Source organism: Podarcis muralis, chromosome 5, assembly GCF_964188315.1.
Source record: "Podarcis muralis chromosome 5, rPodMur119.hap1.1, whole genome shotgun sequence".
Taxonomy (NCBI): domain Eukaryota; kingdom Metazoa; phylum Chordata; class Lepidosauria; order Squamata; family Lacertidae; genus Podarcis; species Podarcis muralis.
In genome coordinates this window covers 97,511,038-97,530,147 of record NC_135659.1, presented here as the reverse complement: position 1 = coordinate 97,530,147, position 19,110 = coordinate 97,511,038, and the positions used below count along the sequence as shown (strand labels likewise).

General features: G+C 45.0%; 1 protein-coding gene across 1 annotated transcript in view; it reads left to right on the top strand.

Annotated features, from left to right (window-relative positions):
• Nucleotides 1-15,879, top strand: part of ANGPT4 (angiopoietin 4) — a 49,122-nt gene extending 33,243 nt beyond the window's left edge. The window contains exons 4-9 of the mRNA XM_077929426.1: nt 144-376; nt 3,379-3,494; nt 5,008-5,109; nt 6,220-6,386; nt 10,883-11,016; nt 12,909-15,879. Of these exons, the coding sequence (XP_077785552.1) occupies nt 144-376; nt 3,379-3,494; nt 5,008-5,109; nt 6,220-6,386; nt 10,883-11,016; nt 12,909-13,081 (925 nt within the window). The 3' untranslated portion in view covers nt 13,082-15,879. The remainder of the gene's footprint in view (nt 1-143; nt 377-3,378; nt 3,495-5,007; nt 5,110-6,219; nt 6,387-10,882; nt 11,017-12,908) is intronic.
• Nucleotides 15,880-19,110: the final 3,231 nt, after the last annotated feature.

Here is a 19,110-nt window from a genome sequence, read left to right as displayed (position 1 = left end):
GACTGCGCGGCCCTTAAGGCAGGTGCCCGCTTTTTACGCTGACCGCCTTCTGAAAAGTGTCTCTTGCCAGCTCTGTGCAAATCCGCCAGCCATGCACCCTGCAGTTCTGTTGCCCTCATTCCCTCTCCTTCCTCCCTTGGCAGTATTTTGGAGACCCGAGTCCTGCAGATGGAGACAAAGCACCTGATGGAACTGGAAGGGATCCGGACGGAGAAGGAGGAGCTGCAGCAGCTGGTGATCCGCCAGAGCGACACCATCGAGGTCTTGGAGAAGTCTCTCCACGCCGCCAGCGGCAACACCAGCCTGCTCCAGCAACAGCAGCTGCAGCTTTTGGAGTCGGTTCAGAATTTGGTCCAGCTGGTCTCCCAAGGCAAAGGTGAGCTCAGAGCCACCGGAATAAATCACGCTTTATCTCAAATGAAGCAGCTTCCAAGCCTCTGCTACTTGAGAGCTCCAAATGATGTGCATGCTAGCCAGAGGTCCACCGCAGACAGAGATAGCTCAACAGTTCGCAGTCTTCCTTTTTTTTTTTAAAAAAAGAGATATTTATTAAAGGTTTAACAGTTACAGAAAAAAGAAAAAAGACAATAAAAAAATTACAATACTTCAAAAATAAAAAGCACAATAAAAAAACAGTACAACAAAACAATAAGAAAAACAAAAACATTTAAAAACAAAAACATTTAAAAACATATCCAGTATTTCCATACCTTTTTCTTTCATTTACTTGTTTCATCGACCTCCTCACACCTCCCTTTTTTGTATTCTAATTCAAATAGCTATTTCAGCAAATCCTTTCCATCTTTCTCAATTTTTGTTCTATAATTTATCTTAACACAATTAGGCCTTAAATTCTACACTTTGACCCATTAACAGCCCATTTTTACTTAGTTCTTTATAACCTTTCTACTAAAACCATGTAACTTCATTCCAGCATCCTTCTAACATTCATTAATTTTGCAATGTTTCTGTAAATATACTTTAAATTTTTTCCAATCTTCTTCCACCGACTCTTCTCCCTGGTCTCGGATTCTGCCAGTCATTTCCGCCAATTCCATGTAATCCACCAGCTTCATCTGCCATTCTTCCCGAGTGGGTAGATCTTGTGTCTTCCAATGCTTTGCGATGAGTATTCTTGCTGCTGTAACAGTTCGCAGTCTTCTTACGCCTTTTTCTGAACTCTCCTGGCTGCTTACACAGGTCCCACCTGCCGGCAGCCTCTCTCCCTGTCCCTCCTTCCTAGTCTCCCCTTCCAAAATGAACTTTCCTTTCCTTAGCAGAGTCGCACCTTTTTGCCAGTGTTCCATCATCAGGACTTTCCCCTCTGGACTGCTTGATTTGTGAACATTCCTTTTTTTTTTTTTTTTTAAAGTGATTTTTATTGATTTGCATATTAAAAAGATATAGAACATAAAAGTTACATTCTCATATTCACAAATTGTTTAATACGACTTCCTTCAACCTTTCCACAAATCATCCGTAATGTCCTTGTAAAACTTCGCATTTCTTGGATTGTATTGTCATTAACCATCCTAATTCTTCTCTTTCTCTCTGACAGTACCCTTTTTTTCTTTTTACAGAGCTCCTTTGAAACCCACTAGTGTTATCTGTCCTTCACTCAAGTTTTCCAGATAGTTCGTAAAGTTTTCCCACTCCTCAATGAACCTCTGATCTTTAGAGTATCTAATTTTCCCTGTCATCTTATCCATCTCCGCGTAGTCTAGCAGTTTTGCTCTCCATTCTTCGATTGTCGGCAGGTTCTCAGATTTCCAATTTTGAGCTATTAAGATTCTTGCAGCCGATGTTGCATATTGAAAAAACCTATGATCTTTCTTTCTTATCTCCCTCCCTACCAATCCCAACAAAAACGCCTCAGGTTTTTTAACGAAAGTATATCTTAAGATTTTTTTCAATTCGTTATACACCCCCTCCCAGAACTCTTTGACTTTTTGGCACTCCCACCACATGTGGATTTGTGAACATTCCTTTACATCAGAGCAGCCGAGCCAATGGGAAGAGGGAGTGGGAGCAAGCCTCCAGCGATGCTCTGGGTCATTTGAAAGTTCAGGTGTGCAGGAGAATAGCGCACGAGGCCAATTTGGCGCAACGTACAGCAAAGAGTGGACGCGTTCCATCGTGAGGGATGCTTTTGAAAAACTTGAAATTCTACGTTGCTTTCTAAATATTAAAGCAATATTTTGTTGGAAGCTGCCCAGAGTGGCTGGGGAAGCCCAGCCAGATGGGCAGGGTATAAATAAATTATTATTATTATTATTATTATTATTATTATTATTATTATTAGTGTAGCAACTTTTCAAACTCAGTGCTTTTACACCATGTCTTCCCATCCCCACCTGCAATAAACTCAGGTCAGATCCACAACATACCTTTGATGGACATCCAATGCACCTGGCTTTCCTCCAAAGGATCCTGGGAACTATAGTTTCCCTGCACAGTGCAACAATTCACAGCACCTTTAATAAGCTACAGTTCACAGAACTCCTTGGGGGAAGTTGTGTGCTTTAAATATGCCTTGTTGTTGTTTAGTCGTTTAGTCGTGTCCGACTCTTCGTGACCCCCTGGATCAGAGCACGCCAGGCCCTCCTGTCTTCCACTGCCTCCCGCAGTTTGGTCAAACTCATGCTGGTCGCTTCAAGAACACAGTCCAACCATCTCGTCCTCTGTCGTCCCCTTCTCCTTGTGCCCTCCATCTTTCCCAACATCAGGGTCTTTTCCAAGCAGTCTCCTCTTCTCATGAGGTGGCCAAAGTCTTGGAGCCTCAGCTTCAGGATCTGTCCTTCCAGTGAGCACTCAGGGCTGATTTCCTTCAGAATGGAGAGGTTTGCTCTTCTTGCAGTCCATGGGACTCTCAAGAGTCTCCTCCAGCACCAGAATTCAAAAGCATCAATTCTTCAGTAATCAGCCTTCTTTATGGTCCAGCTCTCACTTCCGTACATCACTGCTGGGGAAAGCATAGCTTTCACTATACGGACCTTTGTTAGCAAGGTGATGTATTAGGTGTTTATTAAATGCATGGTGTGGATCTGCCCAAAATATTACTAGAAGGATGAGGATCTTCCAGGTGCTGTTGAACTACAACTCCCATCATCCCTAACCATTGGTCATGCTGGCTGCATCTGGAGAGTCACAGATTCCCCACTCTGGTCTTTAGCTTGGATTGATGAAGAAAGAACAAGGCAGGAGTTAGTAAATATAATTGCAGTTTTCCCCAAGCAAATTTTAAATAGGGATTTTATTCACATTTCAAATAGGGAAATTTGCTTGAGACTGGGAGCTCACTGTCGCTGTATCCATGCCCCAAAATGCTTATTTAATTTGGAGAGGCCAACTCTTTAGCATTTGACTTTCTCTTGCTAGTTCCTCCAAAGAAAGAAGACCGGCTGTTCCAGGACTGCGCAGAAATCCGCCAATCTGGAGTTAATCTCAGTGGGGTTTACACCCTCCATATCAACAATCTGACTGAACCCAAGAAGGTCAGTGAAACCCCAAGAGCCTATGAACTGAGGCAGGGAGAAGGATCATTGCTCAATTTGTACAGCTAAAAAAAGCACCTTGGTACTCCTACCGCCGGTGCTTCTAAAGGAATCTGACCCTGTTAAGTTGTGGATGAACATATCAGACAACACATCGATTCTTCAAACAGCTCTTGTTTATTCACAGGCCAGAACTGAACTGAAGGGTTCAGCCACCCTTCTTATATAGAGCTCCACTACAACGCAACAGTAACCACTTTCTGTAACTATCCAATCACTGAACGTCATTTTCAATCCCATATTTGCATATGTGGACCTGAGTGAAAACTATCCACAGTATCCCCCTGCTGGCCCAGGGTGAGAACTTCAGTACATAACAGACCCTCTCTAAGGCTGTCTGGAAAACGTCCTGGTCTAGAAACGGGTTCTGCAAAGGCCCAATGTTTCCAAAACATGGGTGTCCAGCTGTTGTTGGACTACAAATCCTATCATCCTTGACTGCTGGTCCAGCAGCTAGGGATGATGGGAGTTGTAGTCCAAAAGCAGCCGGAGACCCAAGTTTGAGAAACATTGGCAGCTAAGCAAAAGAGGGGCAGGGAGATTTTATTCAAATGGATTGCCTTTCTGCGCTTGGTTCTGGTGGCTAGATTTTGCTTTGGGCTGGGGAACATTCATAGGTTTAAGGGGAAATTGGCAGGACCTGGAAAGAGCTCTGGAACACAGGAAGTTTCCTTACAACTTCTATATAGACCATTGGCCTATATAGTTCAGTACTGTCTACACTGACGGGCAACACCTCTCTGGCATTTATTTTATTATTTCATTTCATAAAATGTGTATGCCACTTCAATATCACATGCTTTTTCTTGTTAAATAATGATTACTTGCCATCACGACACTGGAGTTAAACACAGAATCTAAACACTGCTTTTCTTGGTGGAAGTCTTTGTTGACTAAAGGTAAAGGTAAAGGGACCCCTGAACATTAGGTCCAGTCGTGACCGACTCTGGGGTTGTGGCACTCATCTCGCTTTATTGGCCAAGGGAGCCAGCGTACAGCTTCCGGGTCATGTGGCCAGCATAACTAAGCCACTTCTGGCGAACCAGAGCAGCACATGGAAACGCCGTTTACCTTCCTGCAGGAGTGGTACCTATTTATCTACTTGCACTTTGATGTGCTTTCGAACTGCTAGGTTGGCAGGAGCAGGGACCGAGCATCGGGAGTGCACCCCGTTGCAGGGATTCGAACCGCCGACCTTCTGATCGGCAGGTCTTAGGCTCTGTGGTTTAACCCACAGCGCCACCCGCACTACGCACATGCAAATTGTTCATTCCAAGCCAGGTTCAGTGCTCGCACATTTCCGCATCAGTTTCCAGCGTTGTTTATTTTTTTAAAAAAAGAAAAGTCCTTATGGCATCTGCAAAGATCAGATTCTTCTGATATCCGTAGGCTCAGCTGTGTTTCTGCCTCTTGTTCCTTCCATCTGAGCATCCTCTGCTTTCTTCCTTTACAGACCTATTGTGATATGGAGACGGACGGAGGCGGCTGGACAGTGATCCAGTACAGAGTCAATGGCAGCGTCAGCTTCCAAAAGAACTGGAAAGAGTACAAACAGGTCTGATTCTGTCTTGGACTTGTCATCCTCAATCTGTCAGATCTTTTTTATCAAAGGTAGAAAGAGTGGAGACCACATAGCAATCACCACGGGGCCAATAGCACCCCACAGCTTTGCTGACCCCTATTTTGCTAACCCACTGGCTTCCTGAGGCCATGCGTCAAAGTGCATAGTAATTTTATGCAGAGGAAACTTGCTCGCCACAGTTTGGTCAGTTGCACAATCTTCTCTCCCAAATCAAGCAGGGGGAAACCATATACCGGGGCTCTGCACAGCACTGATTGGCCAGGCAACGTGAAGTCACCAACCCACTTTGCTCTCCCACCCCAATCACTGTTCCAGCATCCAAAAAATTATTCAGTAGTGATGGATTCAAGGAAGGGGGCAAATGGGCATTCTTCTGGATAAATTACTTTAAACGTAAAAAAACGAGACAGCTGATCTGAAGCCGGGCAGTACATAACACAGCAGGAGCTTCTTCTTCTCCATGTTACACAAAGTAACAAGAGGGAATCGGAAGGTTGGAGTCAACTAAATTACTCTCAGAGTAGACCCAGTGAAATTAATGGACTTGGACTATTCATGTCTATTAATGAGTCTACTCTGAACTAACATTGGATACAACCAATAGTGTTGGAAATGACCACAGAGTTAATCTCACCTTTCCTACCATGGACCCCCCCCCCCCAAGAAAAAAATGTGCCATCTGATTTTTACAAGACATTGCGGTGTGGAGTGCTCCTGTTCAGGGTTCCAGCCAGCCAACTGTGGTCCTCTTGCCAAATACTCCATTCCGCTCTGTTCCTCTTCCCAGTTTTCTGTCCCTTTCTCCAGAGACGCAGCACGCTGTTGCTCTTCATTTGTCTGTTTTTTGGGGGAAGGTTGCCTAAATATTTTTTTCCCCTAAATGATATTTGTACATCTGCAGACCTTAGAGTTCTCCATGACCATTTCTTCTCTCTCTCTCCCCTGTGGTCCCATTTTGACTGCAATCCTTTCAGCCCTCAACGGCTGATTTCAATATTCAAGGGAGGAACAACCTCTTAGCTGAGATATGCCAAGAACTTAATTGAGCAACCCACTTAGTGCTTTGTGTTTTGCCTCTCCCAGGGCTTTGGGGATCCAGCAGGAGAATACTGGCTGGGGAATGAGGCAGTCCACTTCTTGACCAACCAGGGAGCCTATTCTTTGAGGGTCGAACTCCTGGACTGGGAAGGCAATCGCGCATACGCACACTACGAAAAGTTACAGCTAGGAAGCGAGCGTCAGCGATACAGGTAACATGTGGTCTTTGCCAACTGTATGCAAACAGTATGGTAGGTGTTTATCAGCAGGGTTCAAATCCCCACTCAGCCGTGGAGCTCACCTTGGGCCAGTCGCCATCTCTTAGCCTAACCTACCTCACAGGGTTGCTGTGCGGATGAAATGGGGGGGGGAGAGAACCATGGACACCACAGTTCAGACCCTCCGAGTGTCCCTGTTTTCCAGGGACAGTCCCGGATTTACAAAAGCCATTCCGGTTTTCTGATCTTACCCCAGAATGTCCCGCTTTTCCTTAGGACATTCCTATTTTCATTGGAGAAATGTTGGAGAGTTTGGTAAAGGTAAAGGGACCCCTGACCATTAGGTCCAGTTGCGGATGACTATGGGGTTGCGGCGCTCATCTCGCTTTATTGGCCGAGGGAGCCGGCGTACAGCTTCCGGGTCATGTCGCCAGCATGACTAAGCCGCTTCTGGCGAACCAGAGCAGAGCATGGAAACGCCATTTACCTTCCCGCCGGAGCGGTACCTATTTATAATAATAATAATAAATTTTATTTATATCCCGCCCTCCCCAGCCGAAGCCGGGCTCAGGGCGGCTAACAACAATAAAACAGTACAAAAGTACAACACAACACAACACTCTAAAATCACTCATTATAAAATTACGGTAATTCAAATCAAGCCACTGGCAACCATTGGGCCAGAGCTCCGCGAAGATTGCCGAGGGAGGGAGTCAGGCTGTGCCCTGGCCAAAGGCCTGGTGGAACAGCTCAGTCTTGCAGGCCTTGCGGAAAGATGTCAAGTCCTGCAGGGCCCTGGTCTCTTGTGACAGAGCGTTCCACCAGATCGGAGCCACAGCCGAAAAAGCCCTGGCTCTAGTTGAGGCCAGCCTAACCTCTCTGTGGCCTGGGACCTTCAAGATGTTTTTATTTGAAGACCGTAAGTTTCTCTGTGGGACATACCAGGAGAGGCGGTCCCGTAGGTACGAGGGTCCTCGGCCATATAGGGCTTTAAAGGTTAAAACCAGCACCTTAAACCTGATCCTGTACTCCACTACCAGTGCAGCTGGTAGAGCACCGGGTGAATGTGATCTCGCAGTGAAGACCCCGTAAGGAGTCTCGCCGCGGCATTCTGCACCCGCTGGAGTTTCTGTGTCAGTCTCAAGGGCAGCCCCACGTAGAGCGAGTTACAATAATCCAGTCTGGAGGTGACCGTTACGTGGTTCACCGTGGCTAGGTCAGGGCGAGAGAGGTAAGGAGCCAACTGCTTAGCTTGGCGGAGATGGAAAAATGCCGCCTTTGTTATAGCTGCAATCTGCGCCTCCATGGAAAGGGAGGTGTCGAATATTACACCCAAACTCTTAACGGATAGTGCTGGCACTAATTGCGCCCCCACAAGAGATGGGAGTTGCCCCCCCATCCCATATTTCTCTACTTGCACTTTGATGTGCTTTCGAACTGCTAGGTTGGCAGGAGCAGGGACCGAGCAACGGGAGCTCACCCCATTGCGGGGATTCGAACTGCTGACCTTTTGATCGGCAAGTCCTAGGCTCTGTAGTTTAACCCACAGCGCCACCCGCGTTATTATTTGGGTTGGGAGCTGCTGTAGAAACTGTGAGAATGATCAGGAACATACCAGAGAGTGAATCCTATTCAACTTAGTGGGACTTAGTTCTGAGTGTTTAAGACTGACCATTTTTTACCCCGTTACGTAGGAGTAAACTCCACTGAATACAGTGGGACTTCCTTCTGAGTAAACAGTGTAAGGCTCCATTTACAAGAAAGGAATAAGCACTCCCTGTGTTTTCTAAGAAATGGTTGGCTGCAGAAGCACGGCAGTGAAAGAATTTAAAGTGGATTGGTGACATTGTCTTTCAAAATGATAGGATGGGCTTTTTATGCCAGCTTCACCATCTCCTTCATTTAGTGCAGGACTTTTATTTCCAGGATAAACAGGAGTCTGTTTTTGCACCTACAAACACACAGCACTTCTAATTGTTCTCCGGGACATGGAGGGGAGGAAAAAGGAAACGCAGGACATTTTGGGATCAAATCAAAATGGGGACTGAAATATACTCGGAGTCGAGAGTGGATTTCATGCTCTTTATTCAGCTCATAGTGGTGAGGAGGAATGGAAGTTCCCCCAGAATGTCTGCTTTATATACATTATTTACACAATGGGCCCCAAGTGATTGGCTAATTCACCTGTAGGCCAATCAGGTTGCGGATTCACTTCTATTTGGAGCTGGATTGGGTGGCTCCTGTGGACCAATCAGATTGCTGAATTCTGGATCCTATTGTTCTAGGACCAATCAGACTGCTGCATTTTGGATCCTATTCAACTCAGTACATAACAGGGATGTACTGTAATTCTGTAATTCCTGGACTGTCCCTGGAAAATTGGGATGCTTGGAGGCTATGAGATCACCTTCATTTTAGAGCTAATCCCTGTCTGGAATCTGATAGAGAACTGGTCTCACCTCCTAAACCACTGAGCTCCATGGAGATTCCACCCGGGGTTTTTTCGTACGTGCTTCAAGCACCAAACCAGCCAAAGCCACCCGAATGAAAATGCTTGTTCTGGCCAGCTTAGAAGGAGATTTGAACCTACTCTGATAAAGGCGAAGGGGCTTGGACAAGTTGTTCCGAGAGTGCTTTGCCCTGGAGGTCAGCCACCTAGCAAATCATCAGCCCGGGTGCAGGGACCATCTCCTGTGGGTTTAATGGAGAATCTGAACCCATCTCAGGTGGCCTCTTGTGAGAGAACTTTGCCACCTAGCAAATCTCCAGCTCTGTTTGTGTCTTCACCTCCGCTTTCCTTGGGAGCTGCCCATCCAAGAGATGAGTGTGCCAAGCCTCCTTTAACTTGCTGGTATTTATGGATGTGACTAAGGGTTTCTGGCGAGCATCTGTTTCTCAGAGAACATGGTGCTCTTTCAGGGTGTCCAATAAGCCTTCTTGCCCTCTGCTCAGCATGGAAGGGCATGTTTGTGCCTCTCATTTCATCTGCTTTTGATCTGCTGAGGTATTTGTGGATTTCCAAAAACATCATCATCATCATCATCATCATCTCTCTCTCTCTCTCTCTCATTTTTATTTATTTTCCATTTAATAACATACATTCACATCATTCACTTTACCTCCCTGTCTCTTTAGAGCCTGTCGACTTCCTTCCCTCCCGCCTCATGGCTTTCAAAATTAACCTTTATATCATTGCATTTTGTACGTTTTCCAATTCCAATTACACTCATTACAAAATAGCTCAAAATTTAAATAAATATAGAAAGGGAGAAGACTTCTCATTACAAGTTAATTGCTAATTGCTTACAATAATCTTTCAGATATTGCATAAATTTACTCGTCCTTTTGGAATACTGTACTTAATTGTGCTGGTTTCGGATCTTTCCTGTCAGCTTCGCCAGTTCTGCAAAGTCCATCATCTTCATCTGCCCCTCTTCTTTCGTTGGTACTTCTTCTTGTTTCCATTTTGGGGCTAAAAAAATTCTTGCCTCAGTTCTTTCATACATAAACAGCCTTTTATCTTCCCTTGGTATCTCTTCGCCCACTACACCCAATAAAAAAGGCTTCTGGTTTTTTAACTAAAGTATATTTTCTTTAACTTGTTATATACTATTTCCCAGAAAGCCTTTAGCTCTTTACGAGTCCACCACATGTGGAAGAAGACCCCTTCCCTTTCTTTACATTTCCAACACTCATTGGTTCTTGTCTGGTACATTTTAGCAAGTTTAAATGGTAAAGGGACATTTGACCATTAGGTCCAGTCATGACCGACTCTGGGGTTGTTGTTCTTGTTGTTGTTGTTGTTGTTGTTGCTATTATTATTATTATTATTATTATTATTATTATTATTATTATTATTTATACCCCACCCATCTGACTGGGTTTCCCCAGCCACTCTGGGCAGCTCCCAACAGAATTAAAAGCACAATAAAATATCAAACATTAAAAACTTCCCTAAACAGGGCTGCCTTCAGATGTCTTCTAAAAATCAGATAGTTGTTTATTTCCTTGACATCTGATGGGAGGGTGTTCCACAGAGCGGGCACCACCACCGAGAAGGCCCTCTGCCTGGTTCCCTGTAACCCCACTTCTCACAGTGAGGGAACTGCCAGAAGGCCCTCAGTGCTGGACCTCAGTGTCTGGGCAGAACGATGGGGGTGGAGACGCTCCTTCAGGTATACTGGGCCGAGGCTGTTTAGGGCTTTAATGGTCAGCACCAACACTTTGAATTGTGCTTGGAAACGTACTGGGAGCTAATTAAGGTCTTTCAGGACTGGTGTTTTATGGTCTCGGCAGCCACTCCCAGGTACCAATCTAGCTGCCGCATTCTGGATTAATTGCAGTTTCCAGGTCACCTTCAAAAAATATCTATCACTAGTCCTCCACACAAGGAAATGCCGTCCTGGAGCCCCAGCCTTTGCCTTCCTGCTCTCTGCTGCAACTTGTAGGGGGTTTCGTTCTTTCTCATCATGAGGTCTTCTGTTCCACAGGCTTTTCTTGAGAGGCTACAAAGGCAGTGCTGGGCAGCAGAGTGGCTTGCCTCTCCAAGGGACGGGCTTCAGCACGCGAGACGCTGACAATGACAACTGCCGGAACTGCAAGTGTGCCCAGATGCTTTCTGGTGGTGAGTCGGCCTTTGTGCTCCCTGACTGGGAAGGGAGGGAGGAGAGAAGAGCTTTGAATCTTGAGTTTCTCTTTTTCCAGACTCCACATTTCCAAATCAGTTTGCATACACACATATATAAGGCATCAGCATTTCAGTGCAAAATTCTCATCCTATAAACATTTGCATGTAATTTCCCCTACTATACACATTTTTAGGGACGCGGGTGGCGCTGTGGGTAAAAGCCTCAGCGCCTAGGGCTTGCCGATCGAAAGGTCGGCGGTTCGAATCCCCGCGGCGGGGTGCGCTCCCGTCGTTCGGTCCCAGCGCCTGCCAACCTAGCAGTTCGAAAGCACCCCCGGGTGCAAGTACATAAATAGGGACCGCTTACTAGCGGGAAGGTAAACGGCGTTTCCGTGTGCAGCTCTGGCTCGCCAGAGCAGCGATGTCACACTGGCCACGTGACCCGGAAGTGTCTGCGGACAGCGCTGGCCCCCGGCCTATAGAGTGAGATGGGCGCACAACCCCAGAGTCTGTCAAGACTGGCCCGTACGGGCAGGGGTACCTTTACCTTTATACACATTTTTGCAGAGCACCTTCACCTAACAGAATACCTTTTCATGTTTTTTTCACTAATGGATACAATTTTATGCACACTTTCCTCCATTTTTGTACACATTGCTTGGCCAGAGAGCTATGTTGTAAAATTAGGGAAAGCGGAGATTTTTTTTAAGGATGGCTGCGTTTCCATTGTCATATTGCTTCAAAAAGTGTAAATTTCTCTTCGAACCAAGACTCCACTAAAAGCCCTTAGAGCTTTGCCATTTTAAAGCAGTTTGAGTTTTTAAGCACTCTGTACATGTTTGTCTTCTGCTTAAGCATTTGGACAGCAGTGGTTCACAAACTTTTTGGGGGCCGCTGCTCCCTTGGTTCTATAAACTCATCCCCGGTGCCCCCCACCCTATAAAACGTGGTTTGCATGAATAGTGATTTGCATGAGCCACTGGGGAAGGCAATAACACAATAAAATTCAAAACAGTAGCCTACGGGACCGCCTCTCCTGGTATGTCCACAGAGGACCTTACGGTCTTCAAATAAAAACATCTTGGAGATCCCAGGCCACAGGGAGTTTAGGCTGGCCTCAACCAGAGCCAGGGCCTTTTCGGCTGTGGTCCCGATCTGGTGGAACGCACTGTCCCAAGAGACTAGGGCCCTGCGGGACTTGACATCTTTCCGCAGAGCCTGCAAGACAGAGCTGTTCCACCGGGCCTTTGGCCAAGGCACAGCCTGACCCCCTCCTTCTGTAATCCTCATAGAACTCTAGCCCAATGGTTGCCACTAATTTGACTCTGAATTGATTTTAGAATGAATTGATTTTAGAATATATTTCAATTAATCGATTGTGATTTTATGTAAACTGTGTTACTTTTACTGTTGTTAGCCGCTCTGAGCCCAGCTTTGGCTGGGGAGGGCGGGATATAAATAAAATTTTATTATTAATTAACTAATTAATTCAATGCACATTTATTCAGAATCCAATTAAAACTATTTAGTTCAATTATTCCAACAAAATTGATGGGCTTGATCCAGCAATACCAGCTTTTCAAAGCTGGATAGTCATTTCCACTTCCAGCGACACCCCGCTTGCCTCTTAGTGCCCCCCTAGCAGGGGTGCCAACTTGAAAAAAATATTGGGGGTGCCAGGTAAGCCCCGCCCTGCATAAATAATCACAAGATGTGGCACCACACACATGGCAATGCCCATCAACTTTTTGGGGGTGTCCCACTCAAATATTTTATGGGGGGGCCAAGGGACCTCAGCCCCTAGGAATTGAATCCCACCACAGCCAGGGGTCAGTAGCACCTACTTTGGGGCACTGATCTACGGTTTGCTTTTCCTGATTCACCTTCAGGTTGGTGGTTTGATGCCTGCGGACTCTCGAATCTGAACGGCATCTACTACCCGGCGAAGCACAATATCCGGAAACTGAACGGGATCCGATGGCACTACTTCCAGGGACCGGGCTACTCGCTAAAGGGCACGAGGATGATGATTCGGCCTTCGGGCAGCCCTGAAGGAGCATAGTGGAGAGACGCCAAGCAGGGCTGCAGTTTCTGTGAGCCAGGGAGAGCAAACCTTGGCACAGGTAACAGGAACTGCCTTCCGGTTTGGACAGGTGGCAGGTGCAGAGAAACTCCCTGAGAAAGAGGCCTTTGCGGCTAGGAATTCATGGCTGCGGTCGGACGCAAACAGCACCAGCTTTCTCTATCTCCTCCCAGATGGCGCAGGAAGCTGTCTTTTGTGGGCTTTTGGACTTCCGAGAAAATGTACGGCGAACTATTCTGTATGTTAAAGGCTGAATCTGCCCGTGAAAAGTGTGTCACACTATCCGGCTCGTTTGGGGGCAAGGGGCAAGCTTGTTGGGTAAATGCAGAAAAATCTGGTCAGTTTTATATTGTGTTGTTGTTGTTGTTTAGTCGTGTCTGACTCTTCGTGACCCCCTGGACCAGAGCATGCCAGGCACTCCTGTCTTCCACTGCCTCCCGCGGTTTGGTCAAACTCATGCTGGTAGCTTTGAGAACACTGTCCAACCATCTCGTCCTCTGTCGTCCCCTTCTCCTTGTGCCCTCCATCTTTCTCAACATCAAGAAGTCTTCTCTTCTCATGAGGTGGCCATAGTCTTGGAGCCTCAGCTTCAGGGTCTGTCCTTCCAGTGAACACTCAGGGCTGATTTCCTTCAGAATGGAGACGTTTGATCTTCTTGCAGTCCATGGGACTCTCAAGAGTCTCCTCCAGCACCAGAATTCAAAAGCATCCATTCTTCGGCCATCAGCCTTTATATTATTTATATTATGCTTCAGGCTTTATTTGGGTAAAGACAGACATGATCCTGCCTGTGTTGGACACTGGTTCTGCAGAGATTGGTGGGAGTTCAGAAACATCTGGATTGCCAAAGGTTTTCCCCATCCCTGATTTATATAGGACAGAGTCATGCTCTGAGGATGACGCTCTGAGTTCCCTTCTTTTGCTTCACATAAACACAAATAGGCTCAGAGACCCCACAATTTGGAGCCTCGGTGCCGTGACTGGACTAAGCTGCCCTCTGCTGGCACAGTCTGGGTTGCAACATCCTTGCAAGAGACTGTGAAACGTTTCTGCTGTGGTCGAGGGGTGTATGTGTCAAACTGGCCATTTTCAACCCCTTGCTTCAGCGATGGCTGGATAAGCTGGTGTTTTCTCCACATTGAACTGGCCAGCAGGGCTAGCCCAAGATGGGAAAATCAAAAAGACCCCTCCCCTTATTTGGCAGCAGGGGAATCAAGTCTCCAACGAACCCTCCTGGCAAAAGGCTCAATAAAATCTCACCTCGCCTTGGCAGTTCTGTTTCAAAACATTTTGAGCCAAGGCATGAACATGACGGGGGCAGTTTTAACTGTGCTCTACCTGCAGGATACCTGTCTGCCATTTACTTGTAGAGCAGCTTCTTTGGAGAAAAGGTGACACAACACCCCAAACGCTCCAGCCTCGAAAGCTGAGATTTCCCCCTTCTGCCTGCCCTGTATTTTTCCCTACAAGCCCTGCTTGAGGGCCAAAGCATGACAGCTGTCTGGAAAATAATGTTGGTGAACATTCCGTGATGTGCAGCAACTCTGCTGATAGCGAAGTGGCCATTTTTCGCTTGCAATATACCGTATTGGCCCAAATATAAGCTGCACCCGAATACAGTATAAGCCGCACTTCTAAAATTGGAGGGGGGGAGGGGAAAATACCCAAATTTAACCCTCTCCATTCCTTGCTGCTCCTGGCTGCATACTAGACAGGGGGAGGGGAGGGGACAGGGGACCATAGCTGTCAACTTTTTCCTTTTCTTGCGAGGAATCCTATTCGGAATAAGGGAATTTCCCTTTAAAAAGGGGGAACGTTTGCCCTGTGCACCTGGCTGCATATATATGCCACACTTTAACTTTTCACGGCTGGAATTTGGGGGGGGGGGAGTGAGGCATCTATTCAGGCCAATACAGTATAAAACAAGAAGTATTTTTCTTTCTGTCGCACCTCCGACATAGCAAAGCGCTTCACTTCCTACGGTGGCCTGGAGTCCAGGGATGGCAAATTGCCCAGGGCCCAAATCTCACCCAGGGAGCACATGATTCCAAATGTCCATAGATGCACACAACCACATGAATGGAAGTCTGATCAGTCTATATACCACGAATGATCCCCATTTGCTCTGCATGAAATCCATTTGTGGGAGGTCGGCGGGTTGGTGTGGATATAATTTCTGGTTGACTTTAGAGTCCGAGGCCATCAAATTGTGACACTCTGGTGTCTCTGCCTTGTACCTGGTCCAAGAGACATCAGAGCCGACACCTGGGATCCTTTGGGAGGAAGGACACAATATAATAATAATAATAATAATAATAATAATAATAATAATAATATAGTATCCTTGCCATGGATATTAGTGAAAAATAGGTCGATTGGGATCACAGAAGCCTCTCCTTAATGCACAATTTAGCTTAATATTAAATGAACTTTGTAAATAGTCATCTTTGTTGTTTTGTGATTGGGTTGTTGTCTATGATCCAGTAGAAGAAAGGAGTTGTATTCACTCTCATATTAAGCTTTATGTAGCTGACCACCAGTCTCATCTTTGTCTTTTTCACCCCGTCCACTTCAAAGTGTTTCCTAAATGGTTTTTTTGTTGTTGTTGTTTTTGCTGCTGAAGTGATGTATTTGACAATTCTACAGTTTGCAATTACCTTTGTATAATACAGTTGTGGTACAATAGTCAATGTTCAGCTCTTATTCCTCCACATTTGCCTCTGTAATGTTAATTTGTACTATGTATCTGAAAAATAAACCCCAAACAAAAAACTTCAGCCAAACTCCCCTTCCTCCTCCAGCTTTATTGATAGTTTAAAATTACATTTCTATATTTTAGGACTTCAGTTGCTTTTACCATCTGACGGTATTTGAGATCTTTGTTCATTCGAATGTCTCTTACTTTTATTCTTATCTCTGGGAAACCAAAGAAAGGCTTCGGAAAGTGGCTATCGAGGGAATGATGTTGGTCAAGTTAGTATTGTTAATGTTGTTGGTTAATATACCAAGATGAACGCGAAGAGGGAATATTTTTTAAAGCTTTGAAAGAGCTCCATGACAGGTAACCAGCAGGCAGCACAAACCTGGAATAAAAAGCGTTTTGTTTTGAGCTTAGTGGAAAGTCGTCGTTTAGGAAAGGTTGGCATTTAAATGACGGAGTTGGGATTCAGACAGTTCATTATTTAGGAGCGATAATCCAATACATTTTGAATTACAGTAGATTTTAAAAATGAGAGATCATTGCTGATATACATGAGTTCAAGCATATAAATATTAAAGTCTAGTCTTGGGGAAGGACAGACACTTTTGACACCTTAGCCTCTCAATTATCTTGACTTCTCCACCTCCTTCAGGACATGAATGGAGAGATCATTTCGATAAGGTTTTTGAAGAAAAGCCTAACTCCTTATGAAGCTTTGGAAAGCTTTCGAAATGCATTTTCACTTATTACAATTACCACTATTGCATTATTTGTTTCCCTCTCTCGTGCTATATCTCATTATCCTGTAAATACAGCTTTGAAAATTTGAAATAAACTAAGTTTTTATAAAGAACTTTCTCTCAGGTATTTTGAGTTGCGTTCAACATCTGTACAACACCTGTCAGAATCCACAGGAAATACAGGAAGATGTTCTTAATGGGTAATAGCACACATTCAGGTTAACACAAGCAACTCAAGAGTTTGGTACTGGAGTGTGAGAACTGATCTCTTTATCCTGGGTTTTGACCCCTGAGGTATTTACTTTTAGGCCCCACCTTATTTCTGAGATTTCAAGTTGTTTTGAATTGGGGGGTTTTCCCCCAAGGTGGCCCGCGAAACAGATGTTTAATTGAGGTGCATTCTGTAACATGATCTTGGTTTCTTTCTGTTTATTTTATTTTTCAAAAATTTACAGACATACAAATCACAAACACAGAAATCGCACACAATTCCAATACACACATATATTTGACTTCCACCCCCCCCACACACACCTTTTGTGGTTTCTTTTTAATTTCAATGTTTTATGCTGCATTTTCACATTAAACAATTTTAAAGTTACTTTTCAGTTTCTGAAAAAATTCTGAAAAAAATTCTGAAAAAATTACTTTTCAGTTTCTGAAAAAATTCCTTCCAGCAGCACCTTAGAGACCAACTAAGTTTGTTATTGGTATGAGCTTTCGTGTGCATGCACACTTCTTCAGATACCAAGTGTGCATGCACACGAAAACTCATACCAATAACAAACGTAGTTGGTCTCTACAGTGCTGCTGGAAGGAATTTTTTTATTTTGTTCCGACTATGGCAGACCAACGCGGCTACCTACCCATATCTTGATAATATGTTTAACTGCTTGTTTTACCCTGTTTTACCATGCTAATGAACTTATTTGCATACAATAATTTTTCAAATATTCCACAAATTTTGATAATGTTTTCTTCTTCTTGGTTTACACCTGTTAATCTTGCCATTTCAGCATAATCTATTAATTTAATCAGCCCCTCATTCTTGGTTAGTACTGCATCTTCTTTCCATCTCTGGGCAAAAACCATTCTCTAGCTACAGTTGTAGCATACATAAACAATTATTATTATTATTATCATCATCATCATTGTCTTCTAGTTTTTTGGGTTTTTTACTAAAAGTTATCTTGAACATTTTCTTCAATTCATTATAGATCATTCCCCAGAAAATTGTTTTCAATGTGTTTTAATTGCGGAAACCCACCTTAGGGTGAATGCTATTAATAGGGAACAGAAAGAGGAAGGAGCCATTTTTTCAACGAAATTCACATTTTCACCATGTGAGCTTGGTATCCAAGCAAAAGAGGAGACCCACAGCCTGTGGTTCAGACAACATCTTTGCTTGGGCTGAGTGACTGTGTAGGGAGATCCAGTAGATCAGGCATAGGCAAACTTGGCCCTCCAAATGTTTTTGGGACTACAACTCCCATCATCCCTGACCACTGGTCCTGTTAGCTAGGAATGATGGGAGTTGTAGTCCCAAAACATCTGGAGGCCCGAGTTTGCCTATGCCTGTAGTAGATCCTTACTCCTCCTAATGCCTTTAGCTCTCGTACTGGTGTTTACTGAATCCAACATGTAGGATTCTGACTCTCCCACCATGCTCATTTGCTCGCACTGAAATATATTTCCACAATGAACAGATCCAAGCAGGGCCGGATTTAGGTTTGATGAGGCCCTAAGCTCCTGAAGGTAATGGGGCTCCTTATATGTCCAGCTGTCCTTTGTCAACAACAAATTGCCACTGTTTTTTGTGTTGAATATATGCTAGGTGGTAATTGGTGGACCTAATAGGTATCTGGGACGTGGCTGGCACTGTGGGTTAAACAACAGAGCCTAGGGCTTGCTGATCAGAAGGTTGGCGGTTCAAATCTCCACGATGCAGTGAGTTCCCCTTGCTCAGTCCCAGCTCCTGCCAACCTAGCAGTTCGAAAGCACATCAAAGTGCAAGTAGATAAATAGGTACCGCTCTGGCGGGAAGGTAAATGGCGTTACATGCGCTGCTCTGGTTCGCCAGAAGCAGCTTAGTCACGCTGGCCACATGACCCGGAAGCTGTAAGCCGGCTCCCTCGGCCAGTAAAGCAAGATGAGCGCCGCAACCCTCGAGTCAGCCATGACTGGACCTAATGGTCAGGGGTCCCTTTACCTTTACCTTTACCTTTAATAGGTATCTAAAGCCATTTGCCTATGTTGCCATGCAACCAGTCCATGCAGAATGTAGGCACCCTATATATAGAAAGGAGCAAACCAGGGATATTATAGGGAGCAGGCTAGCAGGCAGGACCCATGACTAACATCCTAGGAGCCTACACAACACAAAACACGGTTGCTGTAGGTAGGTTTTATTTTTATCTTATGTTTTGGAAATGTACATCCTGTTTTTTTCTTTAATTTTTATGGGGGGTCCCCAAGAGAGCAGGCCCTAAGCTATAGCTTGTTTAGCTTATACGTAAATCCAGCACTGGACTGGATCTTCCAAGTTAAACTCAACTTGCGGGAAAGTC